Below are 26,180 nucleotides of genomic sequence, written 5' to 3'. Positions count from 1 at the left end.
TTGCAAAATTCTTAAATGCTACAAAGGCAGAGAAAAGAGCAGAAGGACACGCCGTGACAGACTGGATTCTCTCACCATAAGGATCACCTGGGGATGGGGGAAGGAACAAAACTACATGGTAAAAATCTCCAGGAAGAAAAAGACAAAATTTGTACTGATATTTAAGGCCACACCGAGTTACTTATTAAAGGTAGATGTGGACTCAGCTCACTTAAAACAAGATTGTTCAGCATGACTGATTTACTCAAGCAACATTTAATTACTTGTTTGAACTCTCAGGGCTAACAAGTCTCTATCTTTTTGTTCAATAGTTTAGTTCAAAGTAACAACAAGGCCTTTACTCACTTGTGCAAATTGAGAAGGATTGTAGAACTGTACTGTTCCTGCTGAAGGTCCCCCCGAAGGTGGTACAGCGGCGGGCTAGAAAGTAGATTATACGGAAGTTACGGAACTGCAGAGCTTCACTGCCTCTCAGACTTGATTTGCTTAGTCATACAGAGAAAATATTCACAGTAATAATGCCAACAATATGGACAGAGCAGCATATTGTAACAACTGCAAAAAGTGCTGGTACAGTTTGCATCCATTTCTTTAATATTATTTGCTTAATGTAGGAATTGGCAAAACGATGTCACATGCATAAACTGTAAATAGCTCTGAAAATCCAAAGCATGCAAAACCAAAACAAGACGTTGGTGCGACTTCACTGCATTAGTACCTTCTGTTTTTGTTAGTAGACCTCAGGACTTGCCCAAAAATAAACATTCTATGTCAAGTTTTGCTTTACTAAAAACTACCAGAAAGAGTTTGTGTCACTCCTTTACGGTGACCCCAGAGTACTCCCAGAACAGCAGAGATGAAGCATTCCTTTAATTCCTACAGGGGCTTTTGCAGATGAAACAGGCAATGGTATTATTACCAACTTGAGATTGGCAGCAGCAGAATGACAAGGTTTAGTTTCATTGGGTCATTTGGGGAAGTGGTAGGTTGATTTTTCTTTGTTTGGAGGTTTTTTGTTTGCTGTTTTTTTTTACATCAATTGACAAGTTTGGTAACCCAGGAAAGAGCTAATCAAAATTACTAAGTAAATCTCTTAGGAACATGAACATAAACAAAAAGCATGCCTGGATTACATGCATTCTCATAAACACAAAAGTCTGAAGACCCTGTTCGAGTGTTAAAAGGAACACTGCATCATTAGTCACTTTGAAGGTTATTTCTGTGAAATGAGAAGGGAAAATGACTAAAAGTAGCATTAGTATTTAAGCAAATGCAAAATAAAGAGTGAAAAAGTAAACACGTTAACATAAATGAGAATGGCCAGCCACATGTACCTGATTAAAATGCTGGCTTACTTCACGTGATAATGAACTCATTGAACTAGAGCGCGAAAGCTACAAAACAGCAAGAACACACAAATACAAAAAAACACAAATAAAAAAGTCGTCATGCATGTCACTGCCCCAAGCTTTCAGTTGTTTTATTTAATTATAAAAGTCTCACTCTGCCAAAGGTTAAACCAACTTCAAGTTAAAAAAAAATGTAAAGCCAGAAGTTAGTTTAAATCAAAAGGACTTCTTAAAGCACAAAATTATGTAGATACAGAAAACATTTAGTAGGAATAAAGGTAATGTTACTCTGCCTGGCACACAGCAATCTATTCTCCTCTTTGTGTCTCACATTTAATATTAGTGAAATTATATGCATGCACAGAGGCAAGAAGAGATCCTTAAACTGCTATTGACATTTTACTCTGAAAAGGCTTTTATAAGTTTACATATATCGAACAAGCAGATCACACCACAGAAAGTAGGACTCTGAACTTCTCATACGGACTTAGAGGTCTCTTCTGTACAGTTTTGGAGGCAGTCGTGTGACACCATCTTGCCTGGTCACAAGCATCTGCATCCATCACAGAATTATAGAAAAACCCAGGTTGGAAGAGACCTCAAAAAGATCATCTAGTCCCACCTTTGGTAGGAAAAGCGAGACCAGATGAGATTACCTAGCATCCTATCCAACTGCATCTTGAATCAGTTACTTGCCACTTAGATGGCCCATGTTAAGAGCACTACAAAATAATGGTTAAAATACGCTTCACGAGTCATTAACTAACCACTTTGAACCAAGTTTGAAGTCTTACCTCTCCTGATTGGAAGCCATCAGGGTTGGAAACAGGAAGCCCAGATCCAGGTGGAAGGATTGGAGGGTTTAAATACTAAAGAAAAACAATGCACTCTTTTTTAAATCTTAATTACTGTAACTCACTACAGTGTTATTTCACCTTTCTGCTATATTAATCCCATTGTAGCAAACAACATTGCAATACATGAAGTCAGATGAAAACACACCACGTATGGCTACTTCCTATGCTCTTGGTCCATTTTCTAACACATACTGCACACACAAAATGTGCAGTCCTGCCAAGTTGGGAAGTACAACTTTTCATGGGCTTCCTACTTCCATTTTCACTTGTATTTCCATTCTCCAGTTCTTAAACTAAAACATAGGGATTATGTTTGTGTAATAACAACAATATGCTTTGTACATCCTGCAGCTATGATGCTACTGTTGAGAATCTTAAATCATTTTTATGAGAAGTTTGAACAATATATACAAGACATTCTTCTTAACATACCTCTGGATCAGCAGCTGCAGCAGGTTCTGTGTTGGTTTGGTTTGCAGCTGGAGTGTGCTCTGCTGCACCACTCCCTTCCATCGGCTGGGGTTCACCTGGAACTACAAAGGAAATGGGATTTAGTCAGACACACCAGATCAGGAGGTTTGACTTCAAAGAATAAGAAGCAGGGTCATAAGCAGAACTGATTTTGTACAATACCAGTCTTCTTCCAGGGAATAAAAAAAAAAAAAGAAAGGCAATTTAAAGAGTGCAGTATCGGTATCTACAGGTGTCTCAGTATTGTTTGCAAGTTTGCAATCAGGAGATGCATACAGTTTATACAGATCAATTTGGTGCAGGGCAACACATAGTAAAAATGTATCAATTTTTAAGAAATCAGCCCCCCAAAATCAAAAAAAGACAAAATAAACCAAACCAAAACAAGCAAAACCCCAATCTCCTTTGTTTGCAGAGTGCAGAGCTGGGCTTTATTAATTTATTTTACTGCAGTTCCCAGACTGACTCCTCTTTAAAAGGGATTGGAGTTAGTGAGGTTGAATGCCGTGAAACGTTCATTAAAGGCTACATAATGCACACACTGGCAAAAGTGACTTTAAGGTAACCATATAACCTCTTTACAAGTTTACCACGCACAACACACCTGAGTTTGGAACAAAGACATTTGCAGGAACTGGCATCGGTGCCAAGGGGGCAAACAGATCTGCTGGTGCAGGAACAGCACCACTCGACTTGGTTCCACCTGGATTCAGAACATCGACGTAACGGGCTCTGCTTCCTGCTAAAATAGAGAAATCCGGAAATAACAGAGATAAGTCTCATGTTATTCATCTCCATGTCTATTTTCAACAGTCTGCTGGTTTAATTGCCTTTCAGAATCAGAAAGTAATGCTGCAGGGATACAAACAATAATACCCAAGTCACAATGTCATGGTGACAGCAATCACAATGCAGAAGTTAGGCACAAAGCCAAAAATAGACACAGATCCATGACATCACTGAGATGCCAACTGCTCCTAAGCACCCCTAGAAAAGCCAAGAGTTTTGTCTCCATATTTTATGCAATAGAAAATGTGAAGTCTTCCATGTCTGTTACCTGCTCTTCTGGAGAACATGTTGACAGGGGCACTAGGTGGGCCTCCAGGCCCAGACGGAGCAGTCTGGGGAACTTTAGGAAATCCTGTTGGAGGTGGTGGTGGAGGTTTACTCTGCCAGGAGAACAAAAAAAAAAAAAATCATTGACTAAGAGTGTCTGTCTGACTTCCTCCTTTTCCTTACCTACTCCAGAACACAAAACATTGCAAGATGCATGTCACTATACCCAATGTGGATCAATATTTCTTATCTTACTCCATATAACTCCTTATCTAACATCAAGATGTTTCTACGCATCTTGATACCCCATCTACATTCACTCTAAAAGGAAAAATTTACAACCATGGTTCTCATCATTTGCTTATGCTTTGAAATAGCTCTTGACAAATAAGGATGGACAGGGTGGGTGATTTTCCTTGCTTTCCAATGCATTACATTTTCAGAACTAAGAACTCTTCTTTACTTCCCCTCTCCCACTCACCCCCCTCGCCTGTTTTCAGCAAATCAATTAACAAGCTATTTTCCAGGTGGTATCCACTTGTATGAAGAGATGCATTGAACTAAGTTTAGAATAAATTCCTTTGTAAACTCAGTCACAACAACTGGATCTACACCAGCACGTGAAGATATAAATGGTTTCATAAATATGTGGACTATACAAATATGTAACTTGTTGCTTAGCTTCAAAATGTTGCACATTTTAATCCAAATTCAGTAAAAGTCAGTAAAATTGTAAGCCAGTACAGATTTTAGTTTGAAGAAGTAAAAGTATATTTTACCTCTTCTTCTGGTTCATCCAAATTAACCCAGCGCTGTTTCTGTTCATCCCAAACAATCTACAGGGAAACCAGAGCCAAAAATTAGCAGTTCAACAAAGCTGGAATAAACACAAATTAAGTTTTACACACATTTGTTTACTTGTTAAAACCAGGTACATCTGTCATCCAGGAAGCCTCTCTGAACGAATTAAGATGTACGTTTTTGTGATTTAGTGGACTTACGGATTTGTTTTTGTCATCTGGAAGGTGAGCTTCATTCTTTCCTTTCCCCATCAGCCAGCGAAACCAGTTTCCACCGGTCTAAAATATAAATACATCTATTTATTTAATTTTCTCGACACTGTCTTTACAGGCAAATCAAAAGAATTTCATGCAATAATTAGTTTTCTGTTAGAGACTTCAACTGTAATATAAAAAACACCGGGAAAGATGCCCTCAGGTAAACTAAATGGTATCATTCTGAGAGATAGAAGAAAGAATTCAGAGGTAATATGCCACAAATGAAAACTAGTCCTTATAAATGGCAGCCTGAGAAAACAGGGGAAAAGGTGCCAGTGCACAGAAGTGGTGTAAGGAGAGGAAAATAAACAAGTAGGGGTAAACCCACTGTGGTGGATGGGAGTTGGATGAAAGACAAGGTGTTTGTTTTTAACGTGAAGGGAAATTGCTCTGAATTCATTCCCAGGGAAAACAAGCTGCCAGAGGAGCAATGCTTAAGTGCATGTAGAGGCAGCTAGTGGTAGCACAAACTTCAATATGGGTGTATAAAAATGTCTAGATGTTGTAAAAGCCTAGACAATGTTACCACACATCCCGCAAATCTCTACCTACAACTACCTCACTTAGCAAGTTTACCTTTCTAGATGCTGTCTCTTTTTTTACTTCTTTTTTAGTCTCTTTCCCTACAGGAACAGGTGGAGAAGGAGAAGGCTGTTTTGCTGCGGAGTTGGATCTTTCTCGTCCCACAGAATGCGCAGAGGACTCTGAAGTTGTCCGTGACCTTCGCCCATAGCCCTGTATCACAAATACATGGGAAAGCACAAAGCTGTCACTGCTGGAGCGAACTGATTACACTCCATCTTGCTAAGCAAATTCTTTCTTTGAAAAGTTAGTAATAGGAAGAAATCCAAATACACCAGTAAAAAGTAAATGTAAATAAGAACAAAGACTTAATGGAAGAAGCAGCCTGCTCATGGCATACCATATATGCTGAAGACTGAGATGCAGATCTGGATCTTCGTCCTGGTGCCTGGTTAGATATAAAGCCAGGACATGCTTAATAAGCAAGCAGCTAAATATCTGACACAACATTCACTACTACAAATTCCCATATTATTCAAGACATTCAAGCTGGTTATTTGGGTACTTCTATGTCCTCTGACGTGTAGGAGGGACCAAAAAAAAGAGCTGATGTCTGGCCAAGTAATTACACGGTCATATAACTAATCCAATACAAAGTTAAATCAGGTCACTGCTGTGCAGACCAATCAGCCCACAAGGGGAAAGATATAAAAAAGCTGCACCAGACAGCACTTGCTGCAATTCCACCCTCCCCCTCTAGATTAGGCCAGCTGTTCTTCTAATGTTCATACAGCAACTCTAACATTAAAAAAAAAACAAACATTAATCACCGTTTCTTTTGTTAGCATAGTTAAGAATTAATTATTCCAATGAAGGGAAGGAGAATGGGGAAGACAACTTAAGCTTCAAACCTAGATGAAGAGCAAGACAGACCCCCAATACACTTTGTGATTGTAAAGACATGCAACACAGCTGACATGCCAAAGAGATATATAAAACAAAGATACCATGCTGGCCATTCTGTTGTAGAAATCCTCCTCTCTCTGTTCGGGGAAAGAGTTTCGCGAAGGAGACTCCGGAGGAATTCTCTGCATTCCTTAAAAAGCAAAATTACACTATGTTAGTGGGGAAAAAAAACCACAAAACTAAATGCTTTTAAAGTAAAGTTTTTCACTAGTTATGAGTTTTGTGCTATTAAGAGCCTGATCTTTTACAGAACATGAAATGCAGTTGGTGTGATTTTTTTGTTTCTACTGCACAGGTATTGTTTGTTCCAGATATAGGTTAGAGCAGGGTGAGCAATGCAACCATCAGAATGGAGACAATACCGGGTTCTTCATATCTCTAACACAACTGTCAACACATCTATCCTTGCCTTCATGTGTCACGTTCTGCGGTCACAGGATTAAAAATTAACAGGGTGCTAGAAGCTACTGCCCAGAGACAGAAATCCCTGATGCTCCAATCACAGACCCTCAAGACAGAGCAAGTGGCAATTGCAGTGCATTCACCAATTCCATGGTACAGAAAATTGCCTGGTTTATGTCTAAATCATGACTTGCTGATTCTGACCTCTCTTTTAAACTAAGCCAATACTAAATGAATACTAAAGCTTTCCACAGATGTTTCTGTAACTTAATATTGTCTTATTAAACATAATTACCCAAGACTTGTCTCACTATTTTATAAATTGAGATGTTTTATATTAACCCCCAAAATACTTAATTCTCCTAAGATTTCAGACCTGTTTCCAGATTTGTCTGCTCTTCTTCCCGTGATTCAGTTTCTTGCGGTGGCCCTCCTGGTGGTAGCGTTGACCCCATATACAGCGGTGATGGTTCAGCTCCATACTGATTTGAAAACCCTGGAGGTGCAAAGCCAGGGCCTGGACCAACAGGCTGAGAAGCCACCGGGTAGAAGGGGACACTTCGGACAGCTTCCTGGTCACCAGGAGGAATCACAGCAGCTGACCCATCAAGTATAGCCTGAGGTGCTAAGGCACAAAATAAAGTTAAGAGCTGTAACTAAACAGAACCTTTCATTCTGTGAATAAGATGAAATAATGCTGAAATTAAATTTCACTCTTAAATGATTTCTTATATTAGAAACCCAAAACATTTACTTTCTTTCTCATGAAGAAACATAGGAAATGTCATAAAGAAGGCTATGGGACACTAACCTGAAGGCATCAGCTGCACACTTTGCATCTGTTGAGACATATTGGGTAATAAGGATGCTAACAATGCATTTTCAGTGCCTGGGCCCATGTCATGGCCAACTCCTCCTCCATCATATTGACTGGTATGGTCTAATTCAGAGCTTGGTGTGCTACACGGATACTGTTGTGGTGTGGATCTGTCTGTGTTATAAGCTATTGCACCCCCCTGCACAAAAAAAAAAATATACTAACTCTACCAGATGTTAAGTTCATAACTAAAGAAATATATAGAAAATTAAATCTTAGGGTGATAACACTGTAATTTTTGTTGCTGCTGTTTTATTGAACTGTTAGGTCAGTTTTTGCATTTCTAATGGATCTCTTTCAATAACTATTTCTCCCTTTCCATTCTGTTACAATTTAGCTATACTAATTCACACAGCATTTTTGCTTTTTCTCCCTCCTCCCTTTTTACTGGCAAGCAGATCGCTTGCTTATAAGAGGAGTTGCTGCATTAGTTCCTTAATGAGCCTTGTGATTCTCCTCACATTATTACAGTACTAAGAAAAATCTGTTATGTAACATACACTACCCTTTAAACTACTCAGTACTGTATCTTAAGGCACTAAAGTGTGATAAATGCACTTATCTTGAATTATGATACCTGTATTTTATGGCATGGCTATATCATGAGGTAATCACTTTATACGTTTCTGTAATTAGTAATATGAATAAAGCCATTCAAAAACTGGATTTACACTAACCCTAAAAAGGGAATAGTTCATGTTGGAAAGTACATTCTTTACCTTGATCTGTCCATCCACATGGCGAAGCCTTACCAACCAGGAAGGTTCAACAAGAGATTCTTGTTCTGGTTTCTCTTTTATCTGTGGATCAAACAGGCGCAGTTGCGATGACATCTAGAAAAAGAAGTCATTGTAAAATTTCAGTTAACCAGCAACCAAAAAAGGCAACATTAGCCACAGCTTATCACCTACAGCATAAAGCCACAAACACTTAATTCTTCCGTATGTTACCTGGATTAGCTGGCCAATGAGTACAGGTGAATAGTAGTGTGGATCTTTGAGGACAGTTTTGGAAATCACTTCACAATAATGGAAGGCCTGAGCAGCAAGTCCCATTTCAGCAAGTCGGCAAGCATAGATGAATTTGAAAACCTATGGAACGCAAGCAGGTGAAATAAATCAAGCAGTGAGAACATTCTTGGGAACATCCAATGGAAATTATTATTTGCCTACAAGAAGCATCAACAAATCCTGCTAGATTTTTCTTTTGCAATATATGATAACAGAATTTAAAATTCCAAAGTTCAGAATGCACAGATAAAAAATGTTTAAAAAAAGACAGATTAAGTGACAAAACAGGGAAAAAGCTATCTTGCACTATGCTACCCATAAATATTTCCAGCTACCATGGATAAAATATCTTCTATGCTGAATAAAGCACATATGAGAGATGAACACCTCGCATAAAAGCTGCAAAAATGTATGAAATATCTCTTCACCTGGAAATTGGGCAAGCAGCCAGGTTGAGTTCCTAGTGACTGTGCGTATTCATAGGCTTCTGTTCTTTGAATGGCTTCATTGGTGGCAAACTTAAAAAATGGCAAGCTATAGGGGAATAGAAGAAAAATACTACTTGACATTCAGATCATATATAATAAATACAGATCTGTCAGAAATAAAGTCAGAAAGGTAGCTTTTAAACAGACAGTATGAGTAACTTCAACTCCTCGAACAAGGTCATGGCATCAGACATCAAAAAGGGATATTAAAAAAAAAAAAAGGAAAGCCAAACCTATGATTTGATCCAATTAGGACAAGTTTTGTCGTCTTCCTTGTGTAAACTCCAAAACCAACTTGGGCCATAAGGTAACAGAAGTGAGCAGCATCAAGCAATCCTTTAGAAGCTGTAGAAAAATAAGTGATGTAACTCAGAATATTTTGTCTTGATAACACACCATATAATTCAGTGGTCCACACTGTTTTGGCTTTGTACTTAAATACCCTCATAGCACAGAGGAGCTTGAATAGAACTGTTCAGCTTTACATTTTACACAGCAATTGCTGTGTAAGTGCTGAGTAATTTTTTTTTTTTTTCAGAAAGCTTTTCCTTCAATCATCACCAGTTCATCCCCCAGGAGTTACCAAGAGTGTCTCCCATGGTTGCAATAGTTCTGGATTCCAAGTCCACATTGTTTGCCAAGTTGGATAACACCATTGCTAGATGAGGCCTCCAGTCTCCCCATTTCTCATCTCCACAGCACTAAAATTAGAAGAATTCATTAGTCAAATCAGTGACCGAAGCTCTGCATGGTTAAGTGTTTAAACCCAAAAAAGGACAAAACTTATTTGTCTAGGAAGAGCATGTGGAAAGATTACTGTTATGAACTACGCTACTCACTGCAGTACCCCGTTAAGACTCAACTGCAGCTCACACTGCAATCTTACCGTGGATGCAGCTGGCATCCTTCCAGACATGAGCTGGTAAACAGTCTGCAGAGGGTCATTAATCGGGAGACTGTTGGCAAATCTACAGAGACATTATACAGAAAACCAAACAACAAACATTGGGTAAGCAGTTAAAATGTATTTGAACACTCAGCCACAGTTAATCTTGCTTACTTTAAGACAAGGAAGCGCTGCTTGAAAATATTACATCGAATAAGCAACTGCCCCCACTGGGTAATATCCAAAAGCAAAGCATTATTAATTACCTGCATCTGCCACTTTGACTTATACCAATCCAAGCTAGGAAAAACCTCATGATTCTCCCCATTCCAGATGACTAGACTTAGTACCTGATTTCACAAGCTCAGGAGGCAGAAAGTTTATCTGTCTATAGACAAAGCATGCACCAACACATCAACAGAAGTTGACAGTTGTTTTTTTGTGCCATCCCGTTTTCTCCCTCCACACAAAGCCTGACTAACAGCGCCTGTCAAACTAGCCCGTGGATTACTGTGGTTAAAATATCCTTTAAATGGAAGGAGTGCATAGAATAACTTCTCAAGTTTAACCTTATGGCCTGGAGACCTCAGAATAAAAAGCAATGGCTTACATGAATCAACTGAACACAGATGTAAAATTAAAGCGTAATTACTGCATGAGCTATTAAAGATACCATGATTTTGAGATTAAGATGTCTGAAGCACCAGACTACTCTTTAGCAGAACAGGCAGACCATTTCATATTAATCAATAACAAGCAAAATTGTACCTGGTCATAACTCTTGCATGCGTTCTGCTGTCCATCTTGCTGGCAAGTAGCAGAGCATGACCCCATAAGCCATGCTTCATGGCCGATTCCAAAGCATCCTAAATTAGTACAGAAATTAGTTTCCTCTGTTAGCTTAACATACTAGTCAGTAAGAGCGACTTTTTACAGTAGTATTTTGACTTAAAGTGTTTCTGTCATGTGCTAACACAAGAAATATAATTGCTTTATTTTATAAACTGTAGGACACAGCATTTCTCCATCAGTGCAGCACAGTGTTATGAAATATACACAATGCAAATAGCAAGAATGATTTTCACTGATGCTTAGAGCTTTCAGATATTTGAAAAATAAGTAAATAAAGTAAATAAGACAGTATTTGGATATAAGCATTCACCTTCTTACGGCCATAAAGCAGCAACTCTCTGAATCTCTCTGTCTCTTTCTCAAGAGTGTCAATCGTGGTTATAAGACTATCAGTGAGAAACGAGAGCTGAGCTTCACCAGATTCCTCTTCTACTTGTTCCAAAGCCTCATTAGTGAAATCGATCAAATTTGCTTCATTAGGGGACTTTCCAGGAAGCCATACTGTTTTATGATCTCGGAGCAAAAGTTCAGCCAAGTCTGTTCCCACAACAGTCTATAATATGCAGTAGGGAAAAAAAAAAAAAAAAAGCTGTTATTTCAACATTGCCTTCATGTTGTTTTCAACAAGATTTAACTATCAGCACCTCTGAGCACAAGTGACCAGATTACCTGCTCCATCAACCTATTAACTGTTCACTACAGGTAAGTCACTATACACATATTACTTCTACAGAAATACCAGTTTCTGTATAAAAGGTTTTAGAAAGGACAAAAGATCAAGCAGTGAAACATACCCCATTCTGCCTGCACAACAGAACAATGAAGTCCCAAAGCAGACTTGCAGATTCTTTGTCAATTAAATTTTCATTCTTGAAGCACTGTGTAGATTTATTTTGTGCAAAATTAATAACGTCCACTTTATGGGTGTCATCCCTGGAAGAAGAAAAAAGCATTTAATGAGGCAAATATAAAATATTCAGATCATTATTGTGACTAGCACGAGGAACAAATTTAAAGCTCACCCTACCATTTATACAAGTAAAAAACAACAAATATTTTAGTTTAAATTCTGTAATCTACAATTGCAGGACAATAAAAACTTTGATGAAGAAATGAAATACAAAAGTGTGATTTTTCAAAAAAAATCAGTTAGGACATACTTAGCAAGAGGACCAGGAAATGCTCTCATCTCTTCTTGCTCTGGAGAGTGCTGCATCATAGTCTAAAGACACAAACATAAACCATCAGAATTTTTTATAACTACAATTTTTTTTTGTTTTAAGAATAAAAAACCAAACCCGAACATATCTATATTATAATCACAGCTATTGCTCTTGAAATATATATGGTGGCTTGCAACCTGCATGAGGATAATAAATTACAAGACCTGCTTCTTGACTGGGGGGGGGGACAATCTGTAGCAAAATACAAAAATATTCCTCGTATCTCCTCAATAATTTTCTTGCTGCCATTCTAGTGTTTGCATGCCATTCTACTTCCTTCTACTGATATTTTACCAATGAATCCTACTCTCATCACGTAAATCAGTCCTTACACACATTTTACATCACTGGAGTGCTGCAGTTCTTTGTAGAGGCATAGGAAGAATATAAATATGCACATGATATTTAATCCCCAGTCAATCAAGATAAGAAGCTGTTCTTTGTCCTTGTACATTCTCTGCAGGGCTATGAACTCTCTAGGAACAGTATTACATTAGTAACAAACAAAAAACTCCAGCACTTCTAGAAAGTAAGGATTTTACCCAAACATAATTATAAGGAGCTGGATGATCTAACCATGCCTATGTCATCTCTCATTGAAAAGGAATTGCTAAGTTACCACTTCACTTACAGCTACAGAGCAAACCACAATAGATAAATATACAAAGATTACATACACTGATGTATTAAAGAAACACAGGAAGCTACAGACCTAAGTTCCCTACTCCCCTTCCGAAAGAAAGGCCCGTACTCCTCCACCCTCCTTTTTGCTTATGAACTTTACCTCCATACTGTGTATTTCAACCAGAGCTGGCTGTCCTTCTGAAGGCAGGTTTGGCAGCACTTTTATTAAGAATCCCCCAGGACCAAACCTAGCACACAGATGAGGCACTGAAAATTTCTCAGGCGTTGAGGGCCTTAAAGGTGCTGAAGTAGGGAGAAAAGAAAATAAGATAAAGTGACCTGACTTGCAACAAAATAGACATGCTGATGTATTTATTTAATTCAACAATCCTGCAGTACTAGTGGAGAAAAAAAAGAAATACAATTTGGCTAAACTTCATAAGCAACAACTAATCAGTTCCATTAAATTCTCAGAGATCTTCTGAAGATTTGCCACAAAGAACAAAATTAGACTAAAGAACTCTAAAATCCACTTATTGCTTTAATACAGAGGATTTACTTGTTTGTCTTAGACATCTCAATATAAACGTATGACATCTTCAAAGAGCTAATGACTTCAAGAAACTCTAGAAAACCTTTTCCAGATGAACCATGTTTTCTCATGGAAAAGGGTAAAAAAAAAATGTGGATAAATCTGAAGTTTAACTTAAATTTTAATCATTCCCCCAGACGCATACACAATGCAATTAAAAAATGTATCTAAAAAAGTGTTTACAAATGCAAGTTTGCAATATTTAATGGCAATCACCATCTGGCTACTGCCGTTCTGTGAAATACCCATGTTTCAGCAAGCAAGAAGCTATCCTTTTGCTGAACAGGGAAGAACTTTGTTCATGAATACATACTGTAAATAGGAGTGCTTTCCTATTAACGGGCTTAACAAATACACAAAAGTGATCTCATGCACTACAAAACATTAACAGAATTACCACCAATAAACAACCTCACAAGCACAGTCCCTTCCCTTCTCCTTCCCCGATGGTGCCAATACCTTGTTCTACAGTTGACCATCCAGTTTCGGTCGGGTAGCCATAATCTGTAAAAGGCTGTTGTCCACCAAAGTTAGGAGCATATCCACCATACGTATAATCTGCATGCAGCGACACTGCCTGTGCAGTACTTTCATAGGCATTAGCCGTTAGATCATGGTTACTTCTATACAGCTGGCTCTAAATAGATCATATTAGTAGTCGTCAGCAGAGAGCGTGAAGTTACACAAAGCAAGCAATACTGCAGGCATGACAAGACAGCAAGCATCCCCCCCATCTTCAGCTGTTTCAGTTCTTCCAATGGTTCTTAAACCAGGCTTACTACACTTGAAAACACTGCCCTGCAAATCACCTGGTACAATAGCCTGCAGAAGATGATCTCTCAGTGTTCTCCCCTCAATGCTTTTACTACCATTTGATCTGTTCACACCCATGTTCAGTTCTCTCACCACCACAACAATCACCTGAATATTACTCGTGTTTTTCAGGTATTTGTAATTATGGCATAAATAGATAAGTAGTCAGCTAGGTTGGTTTTTTGCTTGTAAAGTCAAGATGCCATCATACAAACACTGAGTTAGTCTTTTAACAGATCCCATGCTTGTGATCAGAAAAATGACAACGCCAAAAGCCAGACATCAACTCCAGCCAAGCACAGTAAAGGCAAAGTTCTCACAACCATCTGGATTCAGTATTTTTTTCATTTCTGCATGTGTGGCAACTGACACAGCTGAGTGCTGATTTTGGTTAAAGTTCTACTGATAACTGTGATAAATGCTAAATTTGAAACTACATTACAGAACAGCCTTAACTTACAGAATACAGGTTTTCAAAACACATTTTTCCCAAGCTAAAAACTGAAATATTTGCCTATTTCTAACTTTTCATCCATGCCTAAGAGAAAGGCCCAGCTTAACTGTATGAGAATACTTGATGTGACCATTTGAAGCTTACTTGCTGAGAGCGAGAACTAAAACTGCTCCGGTGACTGTGAACACTGTGGGAGCTACGGAGACTATGAGCAGAATGCTCACTGTGAACGCTGCGTCTGTCAAATTCATCACCATAAGGATCTCTGTGAGGCTCTGCTTCATCATCAAAGCTTCCAGTAAAACGAGGATCGTATCTCCAATGATCTTCGTATCGGTCATGTCTGAAGAACAAAAGCACACCAAACAAAAATAAACAGTCAACTGTATCTAAAGGAAAGCGACTCCACTGCCTGCCTCTTTGGAAGGGAACTGTACCTAGCTTCAGAAGGGCTTCTAGATCGTTAACTAGATTTCGTTTTTTATTACAGTAAACAAACTGGTACTTCAAGAACTTCATCCAGAATATTCAAGATGAAGATTAACATCATGCTCCAAGGTTGTTTAGAACAAAAAACCAAAACCTAAACAACGTTCATCTGAAAACGTGTCATATTTGCCTTGAATCCTTTTCTTAAGAGTTACATGGAAGTAAACCTGTTGTTCCTCATTTCCCTGTGTTCAAGCAAAAGAACGAACTAGCAAATGTACCTATTAAAAGTGTAATACTGCATTTTAATAGTCTGTCACAGGATGCAACTGTGTTCCTGCAGTACAGTATTGAGAGGATTTTGTTTATGAAACTGCATGATGCCCCACAATTCTGATGCCCATACAACTATCACAACAGTGCACAAATTTTTAAGGCTTTGGGGCAGATCTTTAACAAATAAAGCAGTATTTCCATTTCCTTGCCTTAGCACTTACTGCCATTATCTAGTTTCCTGATGACACATTTGAATATGAGGGCCTTAGTCCAGAAGAAAGCAATGCCAGACTGCCTGCCTTCATTCACAGTGGTTCTCTGGACACAGCACCTTAGTCCCACCCTGCCCTAGATATGGAAAGAGCAAGGACTGAATGGACAAACCTGCTGCCATATGGATATGCGTCTCTCTTCTGGTAAGGGTTGTGTTCAGCATCATACCAATACCTCTGATCATAACTTCTCGGATCTCTGTATCTGGGGTCATATGCTGACGAGTAACGTTCCCAACGACTTGGATCTTTGGAAAATAAAAATAATGGTTTAGATACTGGAAGTTATTACCTATAACTTCTCTCCTTTCTCTTTAATTGCCTGCTGATTTGGTCAGCAGCCCAGAAAAATAAAAACATGACTATAGTTAGCTAGATACTCTTCAGAAGACCAAGATCAGATAGACCTTTTCTAACAACTTTCAAACTTAATCATAGCATGAAAATAATTCAACAAATAGTAGCACAATCTTTGCCATCAGTTTTCAGAACTCCATGCTATATGCTTCAGGATACAGACAGATTTGCTTAAAATCCTCCTGGGCACTATCTAAGCAATTGCCTTTAGACTACTAACACCATTATGTCTCTGTGAGCATTCAGATAATTACAGACAACAACACATTCTAGTCATTAGCCAATTTCTGTTTACACCCCACCTAAATTTTAGTTTAGAACTCCGCCTGCAGGTTACACACCAAGGATACAAGCCAGCAAGTGACGGGTTTGCAAAACACCAAAGAAAACCATTCTGTGGACATACCATGGTACATTTTTATACATTAAATGGCAAAGAGAAGTCTGGGAGTGAGCAAAGACTTATTTATTTTCTATTTACTACTTCTGCTGAATAAAAAAAATATAGGAAGGATAGCATGGTATTAAGAACTACTAAAGTAGGTCCAAAGATCAATTTCTAGCAAGTGTAACTTTATTCTCACTGGTTGTAGGAAGGATATACACACACACACATATTTAATTACAGGAAAAACACAGTAATTCTCCAATTTTAAAATTGGAGCAAAATTTATGGGGAAAAGGAGATCTGCAATTTGCTACAGAAAAATCCAGAGAATACTTTGACACCTTACCTCCATAGTCATATGCATTTGGGTAATAGCCTGGATAATAATCAGTCCATCCAGTTTTTGCATAATAATCTTCAGGATACCCCTGCCTGGAAGTACACAGACACAAGAAGTTATTGTCCCTCCTTCAATCTCTCCAAAAGTCAGCAAGAGATATGAAGAACTACATGCCACAATTGGTTAGTAGAGTTTCATATTTAAACTAATGCATTTACAGGAAACCAAATAATCATAATCGTATAATTAGATGTTTACAAAGCTATATATCACTAAGCTGTTCTGTGCCATAACAAACTGACACTACAATACCTCAGTGGCTTTTGTGAGCTGCTCTGGTCATGAGATCGGTTACTTATGGGCAATTAATCACAAAAACTACTGCTATAATTAGAATGAACTGTATCATCAGAGAGATCTGCAACCTAAATAATGAAATAATTGCTCCCTCAACTTTAGAAGTGTTTTCTTATACATCTTACGGAGATGAAAAGAGGACTACGGTCTGGAGACAAAGTCACAAAAACAAGTCAGGACGTGCACTAGTGCTCTTGTAGCTGATTCCAACCAGAAGGCTTCCAAACTGAAGTCTCTGGGGCTGCCATTGCAGCATCTGTCACCAGCATAACACACAAGTCAGAAGAGAAACAAAACCAAAACGCACTACGCTATTGTTTGGCTGCCTGGCCATCAAAGAACTCAATACTATGATTTTCTTGTTCTAATTGGAGCTCTGTTATATGTCATTCTGGTGACATTACCCAAAATTGATGAAACAAAGCTAGAAGAACATTAGATAAGAACATAAAATTGTAGTGTGCGTACAGGTATGCACATACACTTACATGTATACGTATCTACACATTCACATGCTGACGTCTGTATATAAAACCATACGTGTGGATATAAACACTCGTGTGCATGCATTCACAAACACTCCTGTGTATACCTACACACACATGCACAGAAGGGAAAGCATTTTATCAATGGTGTGGAGTGATGGGAACTCCACGCTCCTCCCTGAAGCACTATTCATAGAAGTGATAGTGCAAACCCTGCAGTGGCCAAGCCAGTCAGGTGACACTCGGCACTGGAAAAACGTGTGGGAGCCTTGCTAACACAGCACTTAGCTCTGCAGGAGGAGTTTTGATCTTATCGGATCAAGTTTATCCACCTAACCAACCTTCTCAGTCCCCCTCAGGAAGACGGTATTCCCTTCCCCTCCCCAAACAGAATTTAAGAATCCTTGTCATCAATTATTTACAGAAATCAATGCATCACTGATACACTGTGAGAATGTTTCAGGAGCACTACCTTTGGGTACCTTGCCACAGTGTGTGCTGCCCTGCAGTACCATACTACAGCCTGCATCCAACTGCAGTCACATCACACATCAACACTGACAGAGCAACCCACAACAGGCTTTGATCTGCCCAAAGCCCTCATAGGAATTTTAAGCTCTTCCAAACACTATGTAAAAAAGAGCATGCATCAGAAGGAGTGCTTTCTTAGAGCTACTAGACGTTATCTCCTTAGCAGATCTCACAAGGCACTCAGAGTCACTTAAGACAACGACAGAAGTTATCACAAACGGGTATGCTTATCGTTTTGTACTCCTCAGTGCCAAAGCTTCCTATAATCTTATAAAGGCAGTAAGCAGAATTTTGTTTTTAAGTTGAAGACTACTCCATGAGTGAAACACCTGTCCTGGCTTGACCTGTCAGACAAATTAACCTGACACAACCCCAGCAGTTTTCACTGGATTCATCTGCTCTTTTCGAAAAAAAATGAAATACTGTACATCAGTGAGCCACACGGGCTGCTATGCTTGCAAAGCAAATCCCCACACCAAGGTGCAAAAGTGCCATTTATTAACAGAACTAGGGGGCTGCTGTGTAAGTGCTACCAAGAAAATAAACAAGCATTGATTAACAAACCCATGGCCTACACGGTACTTCCACGGCACGCATGTAAAAGAGCATCAAGTCTGTTGCAGTGCCTTTCTGCCAGGCAGAGAAGCTAACAGCCACCTACAGAGCTGAATGAAAGGCAGAACGAGCTGTAGCAGCAGAGCAGACTGCTGGAACCGTGTCGGTATCCTTTTCAGGCACGGCATTTGATACCGTACGTTCCTATGGCAGCACACAATGAGTTTTTGAACTTCCTCACTGCAGTTTATTGCTGTAAAACTTGAACAGGTGTAATTGCACTCACTGCTCTTGGATGTACCAGATCGTCACTCAGTTTAGGAGCTGCATACCTAGAAGAAGGCCTGTCAGAGCAGTGGCTGGCTCTGGAACTGGGACGTTCGGGCTCAGGGTAACGATAGCTCCCGGGCTCCATATAAGCAGCGCTGCTGCTATCGTAGTGTCTGTACCGTGGGTCGTACTGTCCGTAGCTGTCCTCCTAGAAAAGAGGTTGACATGTAAGGTAAGAGGCTGCTCAAGTTCAAGAACAAATGTTTAAAAATAAACAATTGCCACAAACACCACAACCGTGATACCTGAAGAGATGAAAATCAACAGCCTATAGGACAGTTTTTGGTATACCTTGTGGCAAGGCCTATTAATATTACTTCTAGAAACTACTTCTAGACTACTTCAACCACTACGATGGCCATTCTGCTAAACTGCCAATCAGTCAGGCAGGCAGCAGGTGAAAACAGAAACGCCAACTTTTCCCAAACAAATAAATAGTTATCAGCTGACATCTGTGCCAACTGGAATTAGTATTAACAACTATTTTAAGATTTTTAAATCTCCATTACATAAATTTTATTACTGCAATTTAGATTTTCCCTGTAGTTAAATCCTTAATATGAACGCCATACTGAATGTTGATCGTGACACAACTATTAAAAGTTGTAATTCAAAAATAAAAACTATTGATACATGCTGAGTGTGGAAGGAAGGGGAAAACAAAAATGTATCCTACCATGTAATAAAGATGAGATGCTGCTCTGGGATCCGCAGGAGGGTACGGTGGGGGATATGGAGGCTGGTAAGCATCATAAGGATGTCTGTAGTAGTAGTAGGGGTTCTGTGGTGGACCAAAGGCATCCTGAGGAGTCTGAGGCGGGGGCGGACGCTGTGGGTCTTGCTGTGCACTTGGCACGACCGGCTGGCCGGTGCTGGTAGGAGGAGCTGTGGAAGTCTGTGCACCCGACGGCTGCCCAGGCACGGGCTGCTTCTCAGGGCTCGCCTGGTCGTACCTCGCCAGCTGTGAGGAACTGGCCTCTTGGTTCCCCAGCTCCTGGTTCTCGCACTGCTGTGCTGCCTGTGTGGCACCAGTCCCTGCAGCAGCCGGGTAGTTGGAAGGAGCCGAGGAGTGTCCGGAAGATGCCGGTTGCTGCATCTGAGCTGCCTGCATTTGGGGCAACGCTCCCTGCCCAGCTCTGTCTGGCACAGCCTGAGGCTGTACATCTTTTGTTACCTGTTGATAGAAATGTTGTTTGTCATGTACCTCAGGACCCACCTGGCCAGCACCGACTGACTGCGGAGGATACGCGGGACCAGAAAGCGACTGACTGTGCGCTTGCACAGAGTTGCTCGCACTGCTTTTCTCCAATGTCCGTGGCACTGTAAAGTCAAGCACTCCAGCAGCTTCTTCTTTGTTATTTGAGCGATTTGCAGAACTATTAGCCTGCACTACGGAATTAACAGGTGGCAGCAGCACACTTCCACTGGGAAGATTAATCCCAGGAGAGACGGATGAATTAGCTCCCGGTTTGCTAGCAAATTCAGGAACAAAACCTTCAAAATTAACATTCTTTTGCCCTTCAGGAGCTAAATTAAGCGGTGTTTTCATGAGCAAGTTTGCAGGCTGATTAGAGGCAGTATCAGAGGAATTAACAGGGCTTTGCAATAAATTATGTTTTAACAGATTAGTATTTGGAGGTGCATTAACTAACAGAGATCCAACTTGCATCACAGGCAGCGGTGCATTTTCCCCCGAGATGATCCCACCAGTATGTGAAGTCTGGGGGCCCATCGAAGGCTTGTCCCCAACCCCGGCATCCTTCATTGGCTGATTTTCATTGCTGCTTAGCTGATTAGATAGAGAAATAGAAAAATTAATTGGCTGAGCCAAGTTATAGCTTTGATTAGGCTGAGCAATCAGGATAGGCTGATTTTGCAAAGACTCCGTAGGTGGAGAAGACAACAAACTTGCATAACCAGAACTTGCCTGAGACTGAAGTGCCTCCTCTTCTCCCATTTTGGGAGGATTCTCAAGATTTTCAGAAGATATATTTCCATCTTGGGAAGGCTGCACAGCAATATTCCCTGGTTTATTTGGCTGCTGATTAGGCAGGCCTTCTTCTGGTGGCTGAATGACTTCCACAGTTTGTTTGGCAGGTACATACACCGCAGGAGCAGCAGGAGCTAGAAGAACATTTCCCCCAAAATTAGGTAATTCATTATGAGCCCACAGAGTTGTTGCTGGGCTGTCACACTTCTTAATTGCTCCCTGAGCTCTCGTTGAAGACCTTCGCTCAGACAACGACTGCATGTTTTCTGTAACAGCTCCAGAATGCAACATGTTTCCAGCTTCACCAGTAACTGCAAGAGGCAGCGGGTATACCTGAGGCATAAAAATAGTTTCCAGATTATCTGGTGGCTGTTCGAGATTGCCTGGTGATGCAGCTGGCACGGCTGTGTTCTTCTTGGTGTTCTTTTGGTTTGAGTGGTTCTCTCTTAACTCGACCACCATCTTTGCCTGGTCAATTTCTGCAGGTTTTATGCCAACTCCGTGGGACCTCACAGGTTCAAAAGAACTGTTTGCGCTCGTCTGAAACACTCCTGTAGGCTTGGGAGGGCTTGGAGTTGGAGGCTGGGAGAGGTTACTATGGTAGCTCTTGCTCAGGTTTACCTCGCCTGAATCACCTCCCAGAGGAGAAGAGTCGATCTGTTTGAAGAAGCGAGCAGAGGATTCTTCATCAGGCTTCCCACTTTCTTGCTGAATAAACGTACCGACTTGCTCGGGAGGTCTCGCTGAGCTCGAAGCACTCCTATGGCTAATGTTGCTATAGTTTGAAGATACGCTATCGGGCCGGACGGGATGAGGTAAGGAATCAGGTGCCTCCAAATTTGGTCCTCCTTCAGCATGGCTCACAACAGCGTTCTTTGGAAGCATCTGCCCCGGCAGGGCTCCGTATCGGTACAGATCAGGGTGAGCAGGAGGGGATGAAGCGTTCACGTTGTGCGGCTCGCTTGGCAGCACTTCCTGATTCTGAATGCACTCCAGGTTCTCCACGTTTTCGTACTGTGACCCACCGTTACCGGCTGCATCACCTGCGCACGCTTTGTCATCACCGATAAACATCGCGTGCTTGGCAGCCTGTGCCTCCTGCTGGCTGATAATTTTAGGGAAATACTGCACATCCATTCCTTTTTGTACCACCTCGTTGGCCGAACCTGCACCGACCTGCGCCAGAACATTCGTTGCAGCCCACTGAGGCTGCATGGGCTGGTGATACAGGGGCGACGAATTTGGCTGAGAAGCAAACTCGGTTTTCTCAACCATGTAATTTTTTTCAGATGAAAGTATTTCTTCATTCTCTGCCTCATCCCCTTTGAAAAACATGGAGATGGTTCCCGAATCTCGGTCTGTGGGAACAGGTCTATTTGATGTTTCAGCCACACCCGGAGATTGTTTTTTGGGGTTGTTTTCCTGAGCTGTGGGAATGACAAAATTGGAGTCTTGCAAGGGTGGCTGTGGGTAAAACTGGTCCTGGTAAGTTTGATTTAACCAAGCATTAGTCATTTCTGCGTTCTGCCTAAACACATTGCCAGGCTGGATGCTGTTCATGTGATGACCATGGTTTGCAGAGACATTTTTCCCATTCTTTTCACCACCAACGGATAAAGGCGCTTGCACGGGATTTTGTGGAACACCTTGATGTACAGGAGCATGCTGCAAATTCGTCTGTGGGGGAGGATGAGGAGGGCTGACCGAAGACTGAGAAATGTTGTGAATGTCAGGCTGAGAAGACGGCTCAGGATGGGGCACAAAATTTCGAACTGGAGACTGCAGGTTACCTTGGCCAGGTCTCCACTGAGACACAGGCTGCTGAGGAGGTGGAGGGAAGACTGCTGCTGCAGCGGGTCCCGAAGGAACATCGCTCGGATCTCTGCTAGCATCTTGCCTGCCTCCAGGTCTGTTTGACATAGACACCATTCCAGGATGCACACCGAAAGAATTTTCAAGTGCTGCTCCTGTATTATAATGCAAAGGTACCGCAGAGCCGTGGAGTCCCAGCTCTGCGTTGGGATGCATTTCTGTAGTGCTATTTATAACGCATCCTGGGGACGGTGAAGGAACTGGAACGTTAGAAAAGGTACTGGTGTTTATTCCTGGTTGGGGAACAGGAGCTGACAAAGATGTGTGCAGTCCATGAGGATTGTCCCCTGTGTGTGAGGGTGAAGGATGCAGAACAGCTGGCTGGGGAAACGCCGCCGGGGAAGAACTTGGCATAACCAACGCATTGCCCTTGGATGGATTATCTAAAGGGGAACCCTGGGGAGTTTGTCTGCCAAAGGCAAAAGGGTCTGTCACAGGCTGCACCGGGGCAGCTGCTGCATTTGCTCGTTTACTCAGCGAGGTGTTTCTCCAGTAAACGTTCCGGGCAAGGCCTGCAGGAGGTGGAGCTGCTGCTCCCGCTGGAACAGTCTGTGGAGGCTGCTGCATGATGGCCTTCCAGCAGGGTCAGATGCCAGATGAAAAGCTAGCACTGGATGCCGTCAACAGATTCCTTCTTCCACCCTGTTAAGGCAAAAAGACGATGAGTCAGTTTGTTTTCTTGCAACACATGTAGCAAGCACTTTTGCAACTGTTATTTTAGAAACAAAATTACCCAAAAAACTTGGAATAAAAGATGTTCTCCAGAGCCTAGGAGAAATTCACACTTAACATTGTATTTCTGAATGCAAGCACAGTGTTAATGAAGCTTAAAGCTGAGTGGTAACAGTGCACATCCTTTAACAAATAGCTCCAAGAGGGACCCAAACACAGTTTGGGCCTGTACAAAATTTAAAGTCTCAGAGTCTCATAACAGCACCAGTGGGATTATCCTGTTACATTTCCCCAAATCTGTTTGAAGCAGAAGTACACATCATAGAGGCAAACACAGCAACAGCTGGTCTCCAACAGCATCTGCAATCGCTTTGGCAAGCTCAGTTTAGTTAAGAAACACTGAGAAAATGTTGTTAGAGACAATACTTCTGCAGCTCTGTCGCTTAATGTGAACGGACCATTTTACAGGTAAAGTGAGAAGCACTCCCAGTACTCATCGGATGTTACTACCCAGAACAGAATGCACTCGGGTAAGAAAATATCGTTCAGGGCAGTAGTGTTATTTATTCTGAGACTGCTCTGCCACCAAGAACTCCAAACAGCACCGGTCAGGAATTTGGTGCCCATGAAGCTCAGTGAGTAGAAACGTGTATTTTTCATCATCCCTTACCAATCTGGGGAGGAGGGCAGCTGACAAAATGAGTTCTTTGCTACTTGTCCAGCTCAGCAAGGCTTTAGTAACACACGGTTTCTAATTGTATGTAACAAATTTGGTCTGCATCACACAGGCTGCCCATCACAGCTATTTCATGCCAGGTGCAATTCTGTTTACAGGAGACAGGCAAAAGCTGTGCAATTCTTGTGTTTATTTTCTTATTTCAAAGATTCAGCACCTTGCCACTAACAGTAATAAATCACTTTTCCTAGTCAAGCCAAAGTTTTCACAGTTACAGAGCAGTTTAAATGCAAGAAACTTCTGGTTTTGGGTTTAAGAAAAAGACTGAGTAAACACTGCATAACTGTGTGCATTCCATGAAGATTTACAAAGAAAAAACTCCTGTAAAAGCATTCTGGCCAGTACACACAGCTCAGTCTACGTAGATTTTTTCCAAATCAGTACAGCTTAACCTCTTCTGCTCATCACTGAGAGCCCAGCAGCCTGATGTGTTATTGAGGCCCCTTTTTTCAGGGCACCAGAAACATCAGTCAGCAGGGATTGGGTCTCTCAATTTCTCCTCTGTGTTCATATATTTCATAACCTTGATTGATTATGTCAATTCTTAAGCTTAGGCTTCATAAACTCGTTAAACCTTTTCTTTTATTAAAATGGGAAATAGGACCAGAAGCAGATTTCAACAGAAAAGCACTGAACAGAAAGCTTTTTTTCGTGCATTACTTACATTTGTATTTATTTTTTTTTAAACCACATCTGCCTGTTGAATTCGTCTCAAGGAATACTTACAGAGGAGTTTTAGTGCTGTGCAATCATTTCTCCTGTACTGACACCAAGGCGAAGTTTTTCCAGCTGTGCATGATTACTGCCAACCACGATGACACCAAGAAACCCTGCACAGTCACCTCCCTCAGCTTCCACACACTTAGGAAACCCCAGGGACATCTCTAAAGCTGTGCTGGACACCCCCATTTATTGTTCGTCATGTTCTGTGTGTCAGCTTAACTGAAAAACTCCTCTCCCCTCCCTCTAAATAAACTAGCGCCTTTATACAACATGTTGCAAATTGGGAAGAAAAATAAAAGGTAATAAAATCACCTGCAGAGATGGTTCCCTCCTGGAAAGCACTAACCTCGCTGAACAGAAGGTCAATATTTACCAAACAGTTCAGTTATTAATACAAGAATTATGTGAAGCCATTGAGCACAAAGGCCAGCTGTTTTGTAACTTAAATGCCCACTTCCACATTTGATGTTGGCCCCACTCTCAGAATAGCCTGGGCTAGTAATTAGCTAATTAGAGTCAGCGTAAAGTTCTGTGTTTAAGTGCTGCCTTGCAACTCCTATAACGAGACCTCTAACATCACGTTACTGAGGTTCAATACGAGGGCATCAGACTCCTTACAGCAGTTAATATTAACAGGTTGCACACTGTACCAGAAGTATGCAGGATTTGAAGAATTAAATAAAATGAACGTGCCCATGTCAGGTAGTTTAAACAGGAGATATCAGCTCCTAGACACTGACCCTCCCTGCCTCCAGTATTAACAGAAAGGCTAATTTGTGTAAATGAGTAATAATTACATAACTGAAGAACAATCCAACTCTCTGCCTTATCTGGTTTGGAAATTCTTAACTTCCCAAAGGTTTATTAATGGGTAATACAGAGCAGCCTGCCAGACATCAGTCACTACAAACAATGACTGCAGAAGGTGTTTCCAACCACATCAAGAAAATTTGGGCCAAAAAGGAAAAAAACAAGGAGAGCTGCCCTCGGGACAGGGCCAGCAATAAGCCCCACCTGACAGGCTCTGTGGTCATGATGGGCTTTAACTCCTCTGTGAGAACCTACCTACATGAAGGAATAATTGGGGAAAATTTGTTTAATACCATCTCCATGTATTTACACCAAATAAGTTACTCTTAAACAAAAAGAAGTATGCAGGTTACAGAGTACTAACGTTAATTCTGTATGTCTATATGTGTTTGTATGTGTACACATAATTGTATACAAATGATTGTGCACACAAGTGCCTATACCAAACAACAAATACACTCAGATATTCCTAACAAAAAGAAAGGAATAAACAGAACAAAGCACTGCAGTGCCACAGACACGGACAGCTGGGATATGCAGCTTGTACAAACCCAGCA

General features: G+C 40.9%; 1 protein-coding gene across 14 annotated transcripts in view; it reads right to left on the bottom strand.

Annotated features, from left to right (window-relative positions):
• SEC16A (SEC16 homolog A, endoplasmic reticulum export factor) overlaps window positions 1-26,180 on the bottom strand; it is a 28,994-nt gene that overhangs the window by 2,187 nt on the left and 627 nt on the right. Inside the window, exons 2-32 of one of the 14 annotated variants that reach the window (XM_072025434.1) lie at window positions 20,748-23,324; window positions 19,497-20,609; window positions 18,823-18,968; window positions 16,569-16,654; window positions 15,590-15,725; window positions 14,645-14,843; window positions 13,693-13,870; window positions 12,802-12,944; window positions 11,955-12,016; window positions 11,589-11,727; window positions 11,105-11,347; window positions 10,711-10,808; window positions 9,943-10,024; window positions 9,640-9,757; window positions 9,290-9,401; window positions 8,997-9,102; window positions 8,509-8,649; window positions 8,278-8,391; window positions 7,493-7,697; window positions 7,058-7,306; window positions 6,321-6,409; window positions 5,714-5,761; window positions 5,368-5,526; window positions 4,735-4,812; window positions 4,513-4,569; window positions 3,735-3,846; window positions 3,282-3,419; window positions 2,639-2,739; window positions 2,144-2,218; window positions 1,335-1,394; window positions 346-420 (exon numbers count right to left, since the gene is read on the bottom strand). In XM_072025434.1, coding sequence (XP_071881535.1) covers window positions 346-420; window positions 1,335-1,394; window positions 2,144-2,218; window positions 2,639-2,739; window positions 3,282-3,419; window positions 3,735-3,846; window positions 4,513-4,569; window positions 4,735-4,812; window positions 5,368-5,526; window positions 5,714-5,761; window positions 6,321-6,409; window positions 7,058-7,306; window positions 7,493-7,697; window positions 8,278-8,391; window positions 8,509-8,649; window positions 8,997-9,102; window positions 9,290-9,401; window positions 9,640-9,757; window positions 9,943-10,024; window positions 10,711-10,808; window positions 11,105-11,347; window positions 11,589-11,727; window positions 11,955-12,016; window positions 12,802-12,944; window positions 13,693-13,870; window positions 14,645-14,843; window positions 15,590-15,725; window positions 16,569-16,654; window positions 18,823-18,968; window positions 19,497-20,609; window positions 20,748-23,249 — 7,164 coding nt within the window. In that variant the 5' untranslated portion in view covers window positions 23,250-23,324. Of the gene's footprint in view, window positions 1-345; window positions 421-1,334; window positions 1,395-2,143; window positions 2,219-2,638; window positions 2,740-3,281; window positions 3,420-3,734; window positions 3,847-4,512; window positions 4,570-4,734; window positions 4,813-5,367; window positions 5,527-5,713; window positions 5,762-6,320; window positions 6,410-7,057; window positions 7,307-7,492; window positions 7,698-8,277; window positions 8,392-8,508; window positions 8,650-8,996; window positions 9,103-9,289; window positions 9,402-9,639; window positions 9,758-9,942; window positions 10,025-10,710; window positions 10,809-11,104; window positions 11,348-11,588; window positions 11,728-11,954; window positions 12,017-12,801; window positions 12,945-13,692; window positions 13,871-14,644; window positions 14,844-15,589; window positions 15,726-16,568; window positions 16,655-18,822; window positions 18,969-19,496; window positions 23,325-24,024; window positions 24,179-24,816; window positions 25,209-26,180 lie in introns of those variants that run through there. The other 13 variants (XM_072025438.1, XM_072025429.1, XM_005022694.6 and 10 more) reach the window with 13 other exon arrangements.

Source organism: Anas platyrhynchos, chromosome 18 (genome assembly GCF_047663525.1).
Source record: "Anas platyrhynchos isolate ZD024472 breed Pekin duck chromosome 18, IASCAAS_PekinDuck_T2T, whole genome shotgun sequence".
Lineage (NCBI taxonomy): Eukaryota > Metazoa > Chordata > Aves > Anseriformes > Anatidae > Anas > Anas platyrhynchos.
The sequence above is the reverse complement of the archived record's forward strand: the minus strand, read 5'-3'. Positions and strand labels throughout refer to the sequence as shown.